The sequence below is a fragment of the Prinia subflava genome, chromosome 2 (genome assembly GCF_021018805.1).
Source record: "Prinia subflava isolate CZ2003 ecotype Zambia chromosome 2, Cam_Psub_1.2, whole genome shotgun sequence".
NCBI lineage: Eukaryota > Metazoa > Chordata > Aves > Passeriformes > Cisticolidae > Prinia > Prinia subflava.
The window spans coordinates 30398783-30418013 of record NC_086248.1 but is presented as its reverse complement, the minus strand read 5'-3'; the positions used below and the strand labels follow the sequence as shown (position 1 = coordinate 30418013).

General features: G+C 39.7%; 1 protein-coding gene across 2 annotated transcripts in view; it reads right to left on the bottom strand.

The window, feature by feature from the left end:
* KCNQ5 (potassium voltage-gated channel subfamily Q member 5) overlaps positions 1-19231 on the bottom strand; it is a 280362-nt gene that overhangs the window by 86966 nt on the left and 174165 nt on the right. For both annotated transcript variants that reach the window (XM_063389466.1, XM_063389467.1), the window contains exon 2: positions 843-933. In XM_063389466.1, coding sequence (XP_063245536.1) covers positions 843-933 — 91 coding nt within the window. The remainder of the gene's footprint in view (positions 1-842; positions 934-19231) is intronic.

Below are 19231 nucleotides of genomic sequence, written 5' to 3'. Positions count from 1 at the left end.
TCACGCCATAAGTAATTAGGGAGCTGTTCTGAAGACCAGAGCTTTTGGAAATATGCAGTGATGACAATTAGAATGCTGGCATTTGTCAAGAGTTACTTCACCTCAGGGGCTACTTAACAAGGCATGGTCTGCTGAGTACATGGAACTGAAATAACCATGGTAACTCTGGGTATATGGTGACGTTTTAATATCCACTTCTGCCTATCCTCAGGCCTTCACTTGCAGAACTAAACAGCCCATCAAGAAGCAGATGAATAAAGTGGTGTCTGTACAATGCATGAAAAGTGTTAACCACTTTTAGGGATTAAAGCCGTTTTCATTTACCTCAGAAGTGAAAAAAGAGAGGTAAACATAATACAAAAGCATGTATTATGAAGAAATAATGAAACTACTACATTCTACTGCAGCAACTGCTATAAAATGTCAGTATCTACCAATAGCTAGCCCATATCCGTATCTAAGATACCAAAATTAATTCCTATTTTAAGTGCCTCTTACTACATACTGACTTTATAAATGACAGTGGCAATATCAAAGGTCTTTCATGCTCAGTCACTGCCAAACTGCAGTAGAAAATCTCTGTTATAAACCATAGTAGTTTTCAAGCAAAGAAAGGGATGCGGTACCATACTCTACTAGCACTGTCTTACCATCTGACTTGTTCTTAAATAAAAAGATGGTGGAATTCTCTATTTTATCATATTTTGGTCATTCTGATGAAAAGTCTGATTTTTTTAATGGTCAATTATTGTGTTATATTACTTCCTCCATGGTGAGGGAGATGATTTGATTGTATACAAAAGTATCTGTAAAACTGTCTTGTATTTAGAATTTTCACTTACCAAAATGAAGAGACAACCAGAGGCAAGTTTTGTGTGTTCAGGAATAGTAGAAAACACGGACAAAATCAAGCAACCAAACACAAGGAGAAAACTGAAAAAGAAAGAATATTAATAATTGTTAATATTTTACAGTACCCTGACCCAATATCTATATTGATTGTACTTCATCAACATTAATAGAAGACTGTATGTGTACAGTCTTCATTAGTAGAGGGGAATACAGCTACCACTTAACTTAGTTCATTAAATACGTTAGAATAATAGCCTGTTATTAAATCCATATATTTCTAAGCAGCACTGCTAGCATTCAAAGAAACAAGATTTTCTTGGGAAAATGACCCAGTATGCACAGATATTACTTTTTGTATCACAATCCTGTACCATTATGCAGTCCAGATAATCTAAGTGTCTTTCAAGAAAGATCTCCAGTAGGAGGGTTCCTTCCCTGTGAAAAATCCTTTCTCCCACAACTGACCACCAATACCTGCTTCACAAGCCTACTGAAGAGCTAAGGTACATGTTGCACCTATCTGTCCATCTGAAACAACTCCCTTCCGAGCAACAGACTTCATGTACAAACTACCTGAAGTGAGAGGTAGAGCTGTCCTCAATGAACAGGTTCTATTCTGGGGACTAATATAGTATTGTACAATCCACTGAAGAAGTTAAAACAATTATACAAGCCAGGCAGTTACAATCAGGAAAACATGAGCACAATTTTGAGTTTGCATAAGCCTGTATGTTTCATGATACTGATGACTACACACAGGCAAAAAAAGCGAAGTAATTTTTGAGGAAGATCCAGAAAAATGGTATCACTGCAGAAATTCCTGCATATCCGATGTCCAACTCTTAGTGGTCGCAGCACATGTGTTTGCAGACATGAGCCAGCAGAACTGGTATTGCTCTGACACGTATACTGTTGGTGGCAAGGATTATCCTTTCATCTTGTACTGCTTCACCAATAATACCACTGTGCTAGTGAAATCATCTATGAACTGGATCAGAAAAGAGGTTCATTTTACCCACAGTATCATGAACTGACTAATCAGCACCCAGTAATAATTTATTCTACCAGTGTTTTGCTAAATTCCTTCTTAAAACACTTGTCAGTCATGCTGCACAATGAGTCAACCAGCCAAGAGCAGGCCTCTGACTTTTCTCTGAATTGCTGGGACTCATTAGCTGATGTTCTAACCCACAAGAATATATGCTATAATTAATACATATCCCTCCCTGCCCTTATCTTGACCCATGAGCCTTTCGTTACACTTTTTCTCCTCCATGCAGCTGAGGAAAGGGAATGATAGGGAGGTTTTGGTGGGCATCCAGTGTCCTGCCAGGGTCAATGCACCCCACTGTGAAACCTCTGGCCCCAAAGATTGCAGGACCTGGCTGAAAAAGGCCATGGTCTGACTTGGAAGTGAGCTCTGCTTTGAGCAGGATGTTGGACCTGGAAGACTCACAGAGGCTTTTTTCTACCTACACACTTCTGTGTTTCTAACTACTGGATACAACATTAATATATTATTGCATCTGCATATACTTGTGCTTCAGGAGCTATGATTACTTTTCCCCACAGAACATATGGACTTTCCATTGTGATGTAATATAGGAGTGCTAGAATATATGCAATATATTACATAAAAATCCAAGTCCAGTCTTCAGAATTTCTGTAGAAAATCTCTACCTACAATACAATAAGACTTTGGAGGCACATTTTGTAGCATATCTCTTAGCTGCTGGGGAGTTCTACTCTGAAAATTGAATATGGTAGGATCTTGTATATAAATTCTATTAAGGACTGTAAATAAAACAGTATCCAGGAGGGTAAAGTGCACATTTGGCATACACCACTGGCAAGCCTTATTCTCTAGACTAGAAAAAGGTGAAGACCAACACACGGTTCAAGATTGAATAAAAAAACTCATTCAAGACTCATGCAATCCCAGGTACAGGTACAGGCTGGGCAGAGAATGGATCAAAAGCAGCCCTGGGTAGAAAGTCTTGGGGCTGTTTTTGGAGAAAAAGTTCAACATGACTTGGCAATGCATGCTCACAGCCCAGAAAGTCAACAGCATCCTGGGCTGCATCAAAAGAAGCGTGGCCAGAGACTGAGGAAGGTGATTCCCCCTCTCTGCTCCTGTGAGACCCTACCTGGAGTGCTGCATCCCACTCTGGGGCCCTCAGCACAAAAAAGACATCGACCTGTGGGGGACATCTCCCAGGGGAGAGCCACTAAACTGGTCACAGTGCTGGACCAGTTCGCCTGTGAAGACAGGCTGAGAGAATCAGGGTTGTTCAGCCTCCCCTCAGGACTGAAGGCTCTGGGAAGAGCTTAGAGCAGCCTTCCATTACCTAAACGGGGCCTGCAGGAAAGCTGGAGAGGGACTTCTCACAATGTCATGTGGTGATAGGACAAAGGGCAAGGCCTTACGCTGAGGGATGTAAGATTTAGGTTAGATATTAGGAAGAAATTCTGTACAGTGAGGGTGCACTGGAACAGGTTACCCAGAGATCTTGTGGATGCCCCATTCCTGGAGGGTTCAAGGTCAAGTTGGGTGGGGCTCTGAGCAACCTGGTCTAGTGGAAGGTTCTCTGCACATGGCAGGGGAGTTGGAACTGAATAATCTTAATATCCCTTCCAACTCCAAACCATTCTATGATTCTATTTTTCTGTGATTCTATTTTTCTGTAATTCTGTGATTCTGTGATTCTATGGTAAGTGACAAAAATCCATCTTATGAGCAATTTTTCTCCCCTTCACTTTATAAAGGTGGAAAATCTCATAGAACATTACTGGTAGTTTCAGCTGCTACAGCCTTCAGATACAACCCCCCTATAATTACATCCTACTGACATAGGCATAAATGTGGTTTCTTCTCATTAAGGCATGCATGGAGGGCAAAATAAAATTAAGTGACTAAGAATTTACAGTAAAAGAATGTAATTTCCTCTTGCTGAATTTCTTTAGACCTGAATCAATTAAAATGACATTTGCTTACTTCCACTGTGTGTAGGTATTGAAAATCGCTCATTTGATTTTATTACTGTAATACCAACTAAATTGGAGGCCCAGTTGTACTGGGTCTTATCCAAACACACAATACCAGTTTGCAGTTGGAAGAGATTTCTTACAGCACAATTATGGAAAACAGACACAGCAGGAAAAAATAAAGTTTCTTGTTCCCATATCACAGTTGGAGACCATGGCACAGTAAAGGTACGTGTCTTGCCTAAGGCTACACAGAAAGTCTTTACATGTGGAATAAACCTGAACCTTTTAAGTCACAGCCCCATCCTACGCAAAACTGTCGTCCATTCACCCACCACTTGCTTTGCCATAGCCTGTCAGGACTGAGATTTAGAATACCACTGTGGGCAAGGTGTTTATTCACAATGGATGGGAAAAGTGAGTCAGGAGAGGGAACGAGTACAGCTAAGCAGTGTATTAATCAAAATAAAAGCAAATACTCAGAAAAGCCAGGTGCAGTGTGGATTAGCACCTGGTTGACAGAGTTCTGCAGCTTATCCATGACAAGCAGAAACAATCCTCACAGCAATACATAAAATTAGTCTTGGAAAGAAATTTTTCCAAACTTCTATAACACTCGTTCTCAGTTTTTCCAGGAACTCAAAAAGGCATGGAGCATCATTATTAATTATTATTATTACTATTATTAAAGAACAAAAGAAAAATGTTTGCATTTATCCACCCACACATTCAAATATTGCCCCCTGTCCCTCATTCCTCCCTCCAACACTGAACCCTTCTTTTAGTGCCACTCAGCACATTATGTAGGCACATCTGTGGAGAGGAGAAATGCAGCCCTACTGGCCTGGCAAAACTAAAAGCATACATTTAGATGCTGTAAAATACAACAGTAGCAGCAAAAGTGGAATATTTTCAGTAGTTTATATATCACTGAAGTGCTTTCTCTCAAAGTAAACAAATAGTGAGGATTCATTTGCTATCTTATTAGTGCAATCTGTTTACTCAGGCCATACAACAAAAGCACCTCTCCTTTTTCCCAGCTGGAACTGAAGGCATGAAGGATGCAGCAACAACTTTCACCTGGCTGAATGTTAAATGAGGATCTGCCCAGCAAAAAAAAAAAAAAACAACCTGAGGTTCAAACATCACAGTGGTCAAAGTTTATCAGAAATTATTCTTTCTTATTGTGAATGATTTCTCCAGTGACAAATGAAGTGTAAATGATTGCATTAATTATTTTAAAAAAAGTATTTTCCCTTGCCATCATTTGAACGGTGTGCTACCATACATGCTGTACAGGACCATGCTGCTGTAGGTAGAGAGTAGTGAAAAGCAAAACACAGAGCAATTATATTTGGCCTCTAGTGATTGAGTCTGGATCATATAGTTGTTCAGGCTGAAAAAAACAGATGGTTCTCCCTCATGCATTCAGTATCAGATAGTAAAACATACGCCTTAGGCAGCAATGTCTCATAAAATTATTCAAGTACTGCCATAGCCCTCTGTTTTATGAAAAGCAGCAACTTCCATTTTGTTTCAGCAGTAATCAGTTTTGTTGCAGATCCTTTCATCTTATTCCCCTGCTCCTGAAAGCATATACTAATTGGAGAAAAGCCAGTTTATGAAAGATAATATAACCCAGAAGCTTTGATATTTAATTAATCTGCCTCCCATAAACTTTTCTAATTGGTTAATTAGGACCTACCAATTCTCCATTTATATAATTTTCAGCAGAATTTTACTACTGTTTGATTTAAGGGCTGTTCATATGGAAGAGGATGTTCAGCTTAAAGCAATTGTTAAAACATTACTCAAAGAGTATCATAAGGATAAAAAATACACCCTGGGAAGATCTTTAAGAGGTATTTTGCTACATAACTTACTGCTAGAATAAAAATAATCGAAAGTTAAACATCTGCAAACTTTTGTGGCCTCTTCTGTAAATAATAAAAATGTATCCCTGTTAAAGTGGCATAATTAAGTGATTAGGCCACCAGAGTTATTTTCCAGTATTATCTGAGGCCTGATTTAATCCCAATACAGGTAAGGGCATTCAGGATAATGACCAAAACTCTTTGCAAACCATTGGCAGTGCCATTATCCTGGATTTTGTATGGAAGCTAGGAAATGTTTGAAACCTTTTGCTAACTCGAACTACAACCAAAAAGTAGCTCTTATTTTTCTCCCTCCCATACTTATGCAGTTGCTTGCAAGTTTAAAGGAAGCTGTTTGCATTCATGAGGTCTGAATGTACAAAGAATCTGCCTGAGCCCCTCCATAAGTAATCCTCTCCACAGCCAGGGCAGTGACTATGCTTTCTTGACAGTGATCAGGATCTTGCTGAGTTAAGTACCCAAGTGCTGCCTTTACATGATTTTTTTAATCCTAGAATGCATAAATATGTGCAAGGCATTAAATAAATAAATGTGCTGAACTTTATACTGGATGGATAGCAACAGTAGATACAATGCAGGTTTAGATAAATGGGTAGAATACACAGAGAAAACCCTATTTAAAAAGGAAGAAGAGACAGTCTTTCATAGCACTGTTGCACTTTCATGGGGACTAATAATTTTGGTGAAAAATTCTCATAAAAAGCAAAAAGACAGATCTACCATGGCTAGATATTATCAGCACTGATCACCCCTCTTGATGTGTGAAAAGGAAAATGTACAGAATCAGTATCCCATGCAGCTAATAGGGAAGACAGAAGAAAAAAACATCCTCTCCCAGACTAGGAATTACTTTAATACATACACACAATTTTCAAGGCAGCAAGTTGCCACAGAGGAGGAATTATGCACATTGTTCAGCTGGGAGCTGGTGCACCACCTTCCCTCCCAGAGCAGACAATGACTGCTCAGGAAGGCATCACAAACCTGACAGCACCCTCAGCCTCTGAGCACTTCCTGGTGCCCCTGCGCAGTTACAGGAGATGGGTGGGAATGCCCTCTCTGATAGGATATGGAAAGAGAAACTCTGGAGCATTTTCCTAGCTTCAGGAAGGACTGAAAATGAGAACATCATCTAATGCAGGCGTGAGGTGGACATTTACACAGGTCCTGCGGTATCTCCCTTAAAAAGTAATCTTTTCAACATTCCTATAAAACAGATAATGCACTGCTGACACGGTGGAAAAGAATACAGTTTAACAGTTTTGATAGTGCAAGCCATGTGGATTAAATTTTCCATCATTTATAGTTTCAGTGTGACTTGTTTATGCAAGAAAATGAGATATGACAAAGGTTATTACAATTTGTTAAGAATGTTTGACAAAAGCTGCATGGAAAATAAGCACTCTTCCACAGAAAAAGCTCATAAATTTCTTTTGTAGACTTCCTTTAAAATGACTTGCACTTCAACCTTTTCTTCAAGTGGGAGAGTGTAGAATGTTGAGGGCTTAGTACTGCACTCCTTTCTACCCAGAACTAGTACAACCCTGGACATGGAGAGGTAAAGTATGAAGAGCTCACAGTCTTAGAATGGGAAAATAAACTGGATAGGAAACTTAACAAATAATTTTTGAGAGAAAAAAATAAGGTATTGCAGCAAACTTGTCTTTTTATATATTCTTTCTTTGGGTTAATTGCTACCTTTTTCAGAAATACAGAAATTTGAACTGAATTTCATGTCTGATTTTTTTAAGACCTGATCATACTGCTGAAGCAACTTATTTAGAAAGGTGAGTTTTAGCACTCTGGGATGGATACGTTTTGTTTTAAAAATATTTTTCATTCTACTGTGGGATATTTACTGTTGCTAAAAATTAGAACAGTTTATCAAGAATGAAACAGTTTACATTTGCAGTGTGAAAAAAAATGTTGTCAACCTGAAATATTCTTTTCTGGCATATTTTTGAGCAATCATATTTTTAGCAGAGTCTGCTAAGTGATTGTGTTTGGCTTCTATTGACAAAGCAATGAAGAGGTTATAACTGGAGATGATATCAAAACAAAGCCAATCAAACAGCTCAGGTACCTATGGGGCACAAATAAAAGTGTCATTAAATGCACATTTGATAATCCATTCCATCACAGAAAAAAAAAAAATCAAGGTAAGTTTCTCCAGGATTCTAAAAAAGGAGGCACCATACTTCCTTGAGCAAGCACATTCAAAGAGAAGAGGAGAGGAGAGGAGAGGAGAGGAGAGGAGAGGAGAGGAGAGGAGAGGAGAGGAGAGGAGAGGAGAGGAGAGGAGAGGAGAGGAGAGGAGAGGAGAGGAGAGGAGAGGAGAGGAGAGGAGAGGAGAGGAGAGGAGAGGAGAGGAGAGGAGAGGAGAGGAGAGGAGAGGAGAGGAGAGGAGAGGAGAGGAGAGGAGAGGAGAGGAGAGGAGAGGAGAGGAGAGGAGAGGAGAGGAGAGGAGAGGAGAGGAGAGGAGAGGAGAGGAGAGGAGAGGAGAAGAGAAGAGAAGAGAAGAGAAGAGAAGAGAAGAGAAGAGAAGAGAAGAGAAGAGAAGAGAAGAGAAGAGAAGAGAAGAGAAGAGAAGAGAAGAGAAGAGAAGAGAAGAGAAGAGAAGAGAAGAGAAGAGAAGAGAAGAGAAGAGAAGAGAAAAATAAAAATAAAGCATGTGCTCCTCCAGATTTTAACTACTTTAATGACTGGGAAGCATTATACTGATTTGCCTCAAATCTGTAGAAAATGCTCTTTTCATCACTCTCAAAGATAGGTCTTTTTGTAGACCAAAATTTTCAAACATGAATGTTTAATTTAGTAAATAAAATTTGTATTTAGACAACTCCGTAGATATTTTTCTTTTGCATCAAATAACTCCAACTCCCAGTGACAAGTCTGGTAGCTTACATAACAACCTTTGCTTGACCACAGATACTTCACAAGAAAATCAATTTAAAATATGAATAGAAATGATGTTGTCTTTAACATAGAGCACAAGTTTCAGAATTTATATAATTTTTTTAGAACACACACAAAATTAAGACTAAAACTTTATTTTAATGAAGTAGAGAAAATTTAAAGAATTATAATATGAAGCTGGAGAAGTGAAGACCACTATATAACCTTTTCTTTAAAACAATTTTTCTATTTCAGTCTATTTTTACTAACCCTTTTCACAGCCACAGGGTGAAGGGAAGTACACAAATAACCATTCCCGGTAAAAGTCTTTGCTAACATACTGTACTTAAGTGTCTTTCTGATGAGTAAAAATAATTCTTAATATAAGAAATGTAGAAGTGCAAGAAAGAAATGTGTTCTGTAATCACCAGCATAATCCAATATAAAACCAGCTTTTCAAGTCTTCAGGATTTAACATAAAAATATGGCCACTACCTCATGTTTGGTTGTGGTTTTTTTTAAGAAACAGAGCAAACTTAAAAGAACAGAAAGATTGTAGGACTGCTGGGTATTTTTTATGCCACAAGAGTTGCCTGTTTGCTTGGTGCTCAGAGTGCAGCCCTGGCTCTGGCAAAGCCAGGGTGTGATTCACTGCAGCAGGGGCAGACAGGAGTTACCTTCACTGCCTAATCAACCATCAGTGGCCAACGGTGCCAACGCTGGCGTTGGCAGCTAAAACTAAGAAGGAAACACACTGTGTTGGGAGGAAAATAGCCTGCCTACCTTATCCTCTGGAGCTAATCCCACTCACTGTGAGTCAGCTGGATCCCTGAGTAATGTGACAGGGAGTGACACTCCCTATGGCTGCTGATGGGCTACACCATCAAATGTTGAGGACAGCCATTAGAATAACTTTGGCCTTGGTAAAACACAGATTCCTAGACAGTTCCTGGGTATGGTCTGGGAGTTACCATGTATCTGATTCGAATTTTTCTCTGGACTTGCCTGTACATCTTTTACTACAGATAGGTACTTCTGGATGTCCAGTTATTGTCTCGAAAAAACACTATCAAACAAGCTTATTTGGCAAATGAGCTGTAATTTACAGTGAGGATATTTCACATCCCGAGGATATATCACAGCACAAGCCTGCCAGAGTTCAAGAAGCATTTGGACAAGGCTCTCAGGCACAAGGTGTGATTCTTGGGGCTGTCCTGTGTAGGGCCAGGAACTGGGCTTTGATGATCCCTGTGGGTACTCAGAATATTCTTTGATTCTGTGATTTCAGTACTGTTTTACATCTTAATCAAAGTTAAAGATGGGGACAAAATCTAGTGAAAGTTTAATTATTCAAATTCAGGTGCCTGATTGATTTGTTTTAACAAAAACTTGGGATCAAGACAATTAGCCCAACTTGATTATGAGAGGTTGATACTGTGGGAAGCACTCGAGTTAGCTGTGCATTTTTCACTTAAAATACTTCATCCTATTGAAGAGCTCTGGAGCAAAAATCAGTTTCCTCACTTCTCCTGTAGTATATTATATACTGGATTTTGCTTTGGTTTTACATTTGTTTTTCATTGATATACAGTCAACAACATTGACAATTAGGGAGCCTTTCAGGGGAAAGGACACTCAAATGCAGTCGTGCAAAGATACTGTACTGCAGCACACAAGCAAATGGGATTTCTTTTAACCATATAGCTCAGGAAGGCATCTTAGCAACCTTTGGTTACTTCTACAAATTTTTATCCTTCCAGACATGTGAACAAAGAAGTAGCCACAATGGGCAAAGAAGTACCCAAAAATTCTCCAATAATAGCTTTCCAGGCTGCAAAATAACATGGTTGTTCTGGCAGTAATGCTCAAGTCCATGATATAGATGAAGAATCTATGGGCTACTTTGCTTTGTGTGGGGATTCCAATTTATTTGCTGTCATTAAATGTGGTTCTCACATGTTAACCAGAATAGTAGATAAGAAAATTAAGCACATTTAAAAAAAATATTTCTTTTTGAATTACAAAAAAAATTAAGTGGAAACATAAGAGCTTTGAGGTCTATTGTATCACGTCATTATATCAGCCTGTGGTGGCTGTGGGAGGAATGGTACAAAGTGATAAAAAATCAGAGATACTAATTAATCTGATCACTCTATGATGCTTCAGTTCAGCACGTTGATTAAGACAGGATGATTTATCATACTTAATACACTGAAAACCAGGAGAATATTTTTGAGCACTCCATTGTGGAGTATTAAAAAGAAGAATGAGGAGGCAATATTAAGTCTATCCTGAAAAAACCCCATTTATTCATGATGGTATTAAAAAAAGTGGTAAGCATAACAAGCTACCTTATAGCCCCAATGTCCCTCCTAGCTACAACAGAAATCTAAGCAACCATGAATGCCAGGGCTCATCAAACCTGGCAGAAAAATGCCAGGTTTTGATAATGTTATCAAGAATTAGCAGTTTAAAAAATTCCTTCAATGTACCAAGATCTAGGTCTTCTTTCTCTAACTTTATTTACTCCTAGTAACCAATAGCTGGGGTTTGGTTTTTGTTGAAACCTTACAGTTGACTTCAGTGGAAGCATGGCTTGTGTTGGGAATTATGAGCTGACTAATAAATATCACCAGAGCAGAAAAAATCCTGTTAATTTCCTATCATTTTCTCTCAGTAGTAAACAAGGATATAAATGGAACACACAATATTTTTCTAACATAATGCACTGTTAGTATTAAACTTACTTCTAAGAATCAATCACCGCACTTTAGCTCGAGGGTGTTCAGTTTTATACCACACCATTAGTCTTGTCTTCCTTAATCTAAATAAGTCCTGCACTTTCTGGAATCTGAAGTGCCCCTTGTTGTTGTTAGGCAGCAGTACCAATAGACCAGAACCTGATGGCAGATGCATATGAGATTCAAAAGAACCCCATCTTGAAAGGTTCAAATGACAAAATTTCCTGAGTTTAACTTACTTACGGCAACACTTATCTCCTCTCCATGCCCATCCATATAATATTGGCAAGAAAGCAGCACAAAGTCTCAAAGCTGAGGGGGCAATGGGGTGTTCACCAATTTCCTCATATGCCAAAGTTTCTTGGTGTTTAAAAGCAAAGAGCAGAAACACACTTTGTCAAGCACCAGGTCTTGCTGGAGAGGGTACAACAAACAGCTTATGGCTTTGTATCACACACTACCTTGAGAACAGAAAACTTCTTGCAGTGCTGTTTAGGTCTTGAGACCTAAAGGAAGATGTAACACTTTTCACAATTACCCTTTATTCTGTCTGAGTCTCTACACTCAAAGCCCAATGATGTGACTCATTTCCTCTGTTTTTCAGGGTCTTTTATCTCGTAATCACTCCAGCTGGAAAGAGAGTTACCTAATTTCTTCCGTGCACCACAGAAGACATTCTGCAGTGCCTGCGAGGCGGGGCAGCGGGGGCACCAGCAGTGCCTGCAGCGTGGAGGGCAGCACCTCTGCAGCAGGGCCTGCCTCTGCTGGGGGGCTGTCCTGCTGCTGCTCACAGCCTGCCTTGCACTGCTTTGGCAGCAGCGACGATTCTGTTCTCATAACGAGTGATTTTATTAGATGCTGAGTTGCAAAGGTTCTGGAACAACTGTTGCGTTTATGCAGAATGTTAAGTACGCAAAGTGATCACTTATTTTCCATATGGGGAAAAATGTGCCCTTTGATATTAAACACATTAAAGCTGCTGCTTGCCTGTTTGAAACAACACATGACAGTGCTCTTACTTTCCAACTTTTTATCTTACAGTGGCTTTCACTCTTTGCCAAAATTGTTCTGCTCAGAAATTTGTGTGAAACAAATTTGCATTTATCAGACATATTGCAGGCACAGAGATAGTCTTACATGAATTTTGCTTTAGCAGATCAGTTTCCTTTCACACAGGATGATCCTGTAAGCACTTATCTAAGTGTTCACTTATCTAAATCAGGCCAGGCTGGATGGGGCTTTGAGTAATCTGATCTAGTTGCAGGTGTCCCAGCCTGCAGCAGGTGCATTGGACTCAATGATCTTTAAAGGTCAGTTCCAACCCAAACCATTCCATGATTCTGAGATTCCATGTGCACAGCTTGATCAGAGATGACTGCAAGTACATACTGCTGAACACTGCATACTTCCAAGGCTGGAGAAGAAGCCCTGGAGATCCCTTTGTTAACCACACAGTTGAAGTCTATTTCTTGGAGCTTCAATATACAAAGTAGTAATCTTCAGTTGTTGCATGGACCATACTATTAAACAGGATTGTAATTTTCCAGAACTGTGGAACAGGAAGACAAGCATTGCTACTAGAAGGAGAAAAACACCTCTGTCAGTACAAGGAGGTCCAGTTAGTTGGTATATTTCAGATAATAATGATTCCTGGACCTCTGTGGGACTCCTAACATAGCATAATACTCTCTTCAGTGTACTCAGTCCAGAAAACTCCATCATAAGACATAGCAGCATTGTTTTCCTGTATTATCAATGTGAAGCTGAGACACATGGTAATTTTACCTCCTACAGTTCATAAAGGTTCACATTAAAAATCAGTACAGGGTAGACAATGAAGAGCTTTTGCAAATTACGAGCCTCTGAGAGTCTAAATTCTTGACTGTCTTTAAAGTATTAACTCAAGTGCACAGGAGAAGTTTGGTAGAATTGAAAATTGGTCCTTCCTAGGCTAGGAGTGATTTAAGCTATGTGTGGCACCCAGACAGAGCACTTTCAGCAAAGCCAGGAATTGTTCTTAATTGAGATATACCCCATGACTGCACCTCCTTGTAGTAAGAGCACTGTTTTTCTCCTTCCAACAGAGATGCATGTCTCCTCAGGAAGCCTGACAAGTGGAAGAGTGGATTCAGGGTGAGCCAAAAAGATATTTATGTCTAAAAAGCAAGTTCTGCTCCTTTCATATATTTTGTGATCAATTATGAACATTTATTTATGTAGCTTTACAGAATGAATGTTGAACAGGACTGGGTATCTTGATTTAACTGAAAAATCATGCAACAGTATCCATCCATTCCTATGAGAGCACACAGATAAAAAAGTAGCCCAATCAACCAATATAACAAAGCAACAGAGGATCATTAAGTCAAACCTTCCTATAAAACTGTATGAAATAAATAGCTTTTTAGTATGTCCAGAGCATCACTGAACTCAGACAACCACAGGCAAATAAACAACCAAGAACCTGTTAGAAGCAGCATATTGATCTCCAACAAAACTAAAATTACCCTGGCGTCTTTTGCAAAGAAGTTCATAAAACTCACAATCCTATGTTGGCTGGAAGGGACCTCCAGCAGTTATCTTGTCTAGCCCCTGCAGAAAGCCTGTTCAATTACATCAGCTTGCTCAGGGTCATGTCCAGTCGAGTGGTGAGTGTCTGCAGGGAAGGAGGCTGTGACCTCTCTGGAGCAACACCTGCCTGCACAGTTACATCCTTTTTCTTAACATGTAGTTCTAATTCTTACATAAGAAACACTGAGTATCAAATTACTCTTCAAAGTCTAATCATCAAACAGTTTTTTGTTTTGTTTTGGTTTGGGTGTTTTTGTTTTGTTTTGTTTTTCCCAGCTCACCAGACTGCACCACTCAATCTACTATGTTAAGAACAAGTTGTCTTCATGAGCTGGAATGATGGGATAGTTTGTATTCTCATCCTTCTGGTGCTATTCCCTCATAGCTATTCCTCCTTACCCCAATAACCCCACTGAGTTTGTTTCTTGTAGTTGTAAACCTATCATTAATCACAGAATCACAGAATCATAGAATCATAGAATGGTTTGGGTAGAAAGGCACTCCAAAGATGATCTAGTCTCAGCATCAAGGCCCCTGAACTCAAAATAACTTCACAGTTCTCAGTAGTATTCTCATTACCTGCATTTGTATTCTTAGCACTTTCTTTCATGTTATTTTGCTGGTTATTTTTCCTGCAACCCAGGCAAGAACAAAGCTAAACCACTGTTTTTACTCTGATTATAGACATGGGTTTACTTTGCTATAACTTGACTTGTGCATATTCCTTTTATCTTGTTAGAGAGTTTTATTTTATCTTACTGAAAAGGCAAGAAATATCACCAAACTTATGCCAATGAAGTAAAAAAGGGTGCATGTTAATGATATTTTTACTACATAAATGATTTTTTTTACCAGTGCTGAAGGTTTTTCCAGCAATTAGCTGGTATCTTCAGCTGGTATCACAGAAGCCTTGAGTAGCTGTTTTGAGCTGCCATACTTAGGAGTGCTCATTTGCCACTTTTGAGGCTCAGTGCAGTGATTTAATGCCCAGGCACAGGTTCGGATGTCCAGCAGTGCAGCAGTTTCATTTGGAAATGTATTTATCATCTCTTTAGCACGTATGTGATGTCTTTCCATGATGTGTTTCCTCTAGCTGTGGCCACAGCCCAGTAGGTCAAATGTTACACCTGCCCACCTTAGCAGGTTCTTTGAGCTTAGGGGAAGAATGAGGATTTGTAATGAGAGACCTACAGGATCTGTTTGAAAATGAAAAGGCTACTTCAGCCAGCATTCTGTAATGCAAGCACAACCAGGTGGCTGGAAGGCTTTTGCACAAATGTAGACCATCAGAGAGAATTACTTCTAAAAGATGAATATTCACATAATGCTTGGATCTTATGACTGGGTGTGACCAAGAGTTCACTTAGCCAGGCTTCTGAAGAGCACTAGTGACTGCAGCACTTCATGAGACTGACATTTTCCATGTCTTTGGGACATGGGAAGAGCACAGCCTGTCCACAAGGCCCTGCAGCTGCAGCCAGCATATGAAAAGGCCATGCAGGTAGACCTTGGCCTCACTGCAGAGAAAAGTGAAAATACCTACTGAATCCCTGACAATTTGATCTGCAGGAGGAGTTTTCTTAACTCTAGATTTGATCTCTAGCACTCAACAGGAAGTAAAATGCAGCTTTTTGCTTCTAAGGAAAGGGGAGAGGGGAACCAAAAGTCTTTCACTGATTTTTCTTCACAGACCAAAAGAAAAAACTCCAAACCCTCCCATTCAGTCGGTTTTGCCAGTTGACTCAGGAAGTCTGAGGCTGGCTGAATGTGGATCAGGTGACAGCTAAATGAAGCACTTGGAAATTTTTCTAAATAATTTGATGTTTCCAGAATTCAAAGAAGCAAAGTCGACTTGGTAATTCAAGTCCGTATGAGTCCGCTTTTTCATGGAACACAGACCAAAGCCTGTGCAGCCCTTGCAGCAGTGGCTGGTAGCTGATACGAAAGGAAGGCAGTGGAGGAGCCAAGCTGGTTCTTTACCAGCAGACTGTGGCTCAGGGGCTTCCTGAACCTCAGACTCTGGAGACTCTGATGCTATCAGGTTGTCTAATCTCAGTTCTGGAAACTGTGTACTTTTAGCATACATACAAACTGTGCATGATTTACAAAATCTAAGAAACAGGTCTCTGAAGATGTATATTTTCATTTGTTCACCTGAACGTACTCCACAGAACCTGCCCTGTTGCCACGTCTGTGTGGCATTCTGAGTGGCTGTCAATCACCATTCCTGTAAATTTAATCTGTTTGTAGCTTGACTTTTAAAATCTTTATTATGTGTTGCTACAGAATAAATCCTTTTTCAGAAGCTTGGGAAGTTACAAACAGAAGTGACCTCTGATTTCCAATTTCTAATCCAATGACCACTGAACCCAGCTCATGTCAGGCCAAGCAGGTTTGCAGCATTAATGAATGCTGCTGTCTATTTTCCATGACTCACAGTGAGGTGATATATCTGGAATAATCTCCATCTGCCAGCTTCTGTAGCTTCATGACCAGATCTGTTCTGTGGAGACAGCTATACTGTGAGGCTGAGCCACTCAAATGCTTTAACTGTATGTATAGTACCTAACATTTCTGCTTTGCACCACAGGACAATAGCATATTGTTGTTACATAAGGAGACATTGTTATTTTAAAATATATTTATTACCTGCTTGACACAGAAGAGCTGGTTGGAACCACACAATTTAATTTTAAAACGGCCCTTTTTTTTGTATTATTGCAGTTCCTAGGTAAGTCTTATATCAGACGTATGAAGGAAAAATGGGGCTAAAATGCAATATTTAGAATGGCATTACAAAATATCCAAGAGGGAAAAAAAATCTCTAATTGGCAAATATATTGTGAAATCTGCACATGATTTGTAAAATAATGATACAGTGTGGGTCACAGAGTCAGAGAATGGGTATGATTGGAAGGGACCACAGCAGGGCATCTTATCCCACCTCCCTGCTCAGGGTCATCCCAGACCACATAGCACAGGATTATGTCCAGACAGTTCTTAAATATTTCCAATGAGGGAGACTCCACAACATCTCTGGGAAATCTGTTCTGATCTCATGTTCAGGCAGAACTTCCTATTGATCTCTTTTTGCCCATTGCCTCTTGTACTGTTGCTTGCCATGACCAAGAAGAGCCTGGAAACCTCCTCTTGACACCTTCCCTTCAGATACTGATAGACAATGATAAGGTCCCCTTCTCAAGGCTGAACAGGTTTAACTCTCTCAGCCTTTCCTCATAAAACAGATGCTCCAGTCCCTTCATAGTCTTCTGCTCAACCTGCTTCAGGAGCTCCCTATTTCCTGTGTCTTGAGTAGCCCCAAATTGGACACAGAACTCCAGATTTGGCTCACTAGAGCTGAGTAGATGGGCAGGTTTACCTCACTCGACCTGCTGGCAAAGCTCTTTCTAATGCACCCCAGGATACCATAGTTCTGCAACAAACAAATATAGAAAGTCTTCAGCTCGTTAATCTTTAGAAAAACCAAACTGCTGCTCACAGCTTCAGTGACTCCTGGTCCCCCTAGAGTCAGCAGAAACTTGTCTTGCGTATGGAAGACTAAAGCTGAATCCTGGGTAATTACAGCACAAATGCAAACAGCCTGCTTTTAAAAAATTCTTCTGTGCATGTTGAATGTATGTGATAGATTTAAACAACATCATAAATGTAAACTGTACTTGAGAAAACTGTGCAGCTGGTAGAGTCCATAAAGATAAAAGAAATGTTTCCATAACATTTAATTTTAAGTTGACATTTATATAACAAAACTATGGTAAAGCTATGTTTAGCCGAAGTTGTTTGCATATTTTGCATCCGTATCACCACAGGCTCTCTCCCTCATTTATATAGTTACCACATTTTGGTAACCACATTTATGTAGCAGAGGCAAGAGCTACCGCAAAAGGAAAACTGAAAACCAGAGAATTTGTAACATTTGGATAAACAAGCCATCAATCCTGGTGTTGTAACTAATCAACAACTGGATGTGTTCACTTTTGACTAGAGCAATTGCCCTGTTTTGAGTAAGAGACACATAGCAGAGTTTGTACCAAGCTCTTGAACGTTTAACTGTGAAAATACCCCAATTAATATGGTTTTAGTTTGTCCGAGAGAAGCACACTATTCTGAGTTATTTTCCTTAGCAACCACAAGGCAATAGAAATGTATTTTTTTCAGTCCCATTGGCTTAGTAAGGAAACAGCTTAACATAAGCAGTTCCCTTCCTGACTGCCACTGCAATATAGAGGTTTGCCTCGATACTCTACCCTTTATAAGAGATGCAGTTTTCACATTTGTGGGGTGACATCCCATCCCTGAGAGAACCACCAAGAGTTTTGCTGTCAACATTAATAAGGTTAAGATTTTCTGAATCAGCTGCATTTTTGCAAATCTAATGGAGAACCATGTTTCGACTGCAGTGAGCTATAGCAAAGATGGGCCTTTACTGCACTCAGAGGTGTGAGGACACAGTGAGACCACAGTGTGTGTCAGGCTGCCAGGGTCAGCTTTAAACGAGCTAACGTGAGTTCTGACAAAGTGCAGCCAAAGTAGCACAGAGGTTAGCTCAGGCTAGCTGGCCCATTATTCACCCAGCTTTCCAGACAGGCTGTGTAATTCATGCTTGTGCTCCAGCCTGGCACTGTTACACTACTTTCATTCCCAGGTTGACTGCGTAAAAACTAGCTCATGAGCGTCCACAAGAGCTCCTGCTGACTTCATGTGAGATTTTGAAAGTGTAAGAACACAATTTACCACACAATATCTAAAATAAATTTCTAGAAGGATCTCTCACAGAAGAGTATCTTATCTTTGTCCCCGCATGAACAGACATTCTTTGTGGACCTAAGGAAAAGTAAGTTTTAAAAAAAACCAGAATATCATTAATAAATGCTATGAAAAAGTCTGAAAATGTCAATGAAATGGGAAATTCAGGAAAAGCTGTGCATCATAATCAGCAAATTCCAGGGCTTATACTTAAAATGTCAGTTAGGTTACATGACATGAGTGGACTATCAAAATATAGAGGAGCCATTTCTCACTACTCTTGGTCCTTGCAAATCTGTTAATAGAAATGAATTCAAATGAAATAAAAGATTATGCATCACACACCTTGATATTTGAGTAAATGTCTCAGGAAAATGCTGAGGACACTGTTTCAGCCAGCACTTTCCACGTCTCCCTCCCTGCTGTAGTGCTGAGAATAACATCACAGGCAGTAATAAATACAGAGCACCACTAATCAGATTTGTTTATGAAGGAAAACTACTTTCTTAGTGAAGCCTCCAGTTCTTT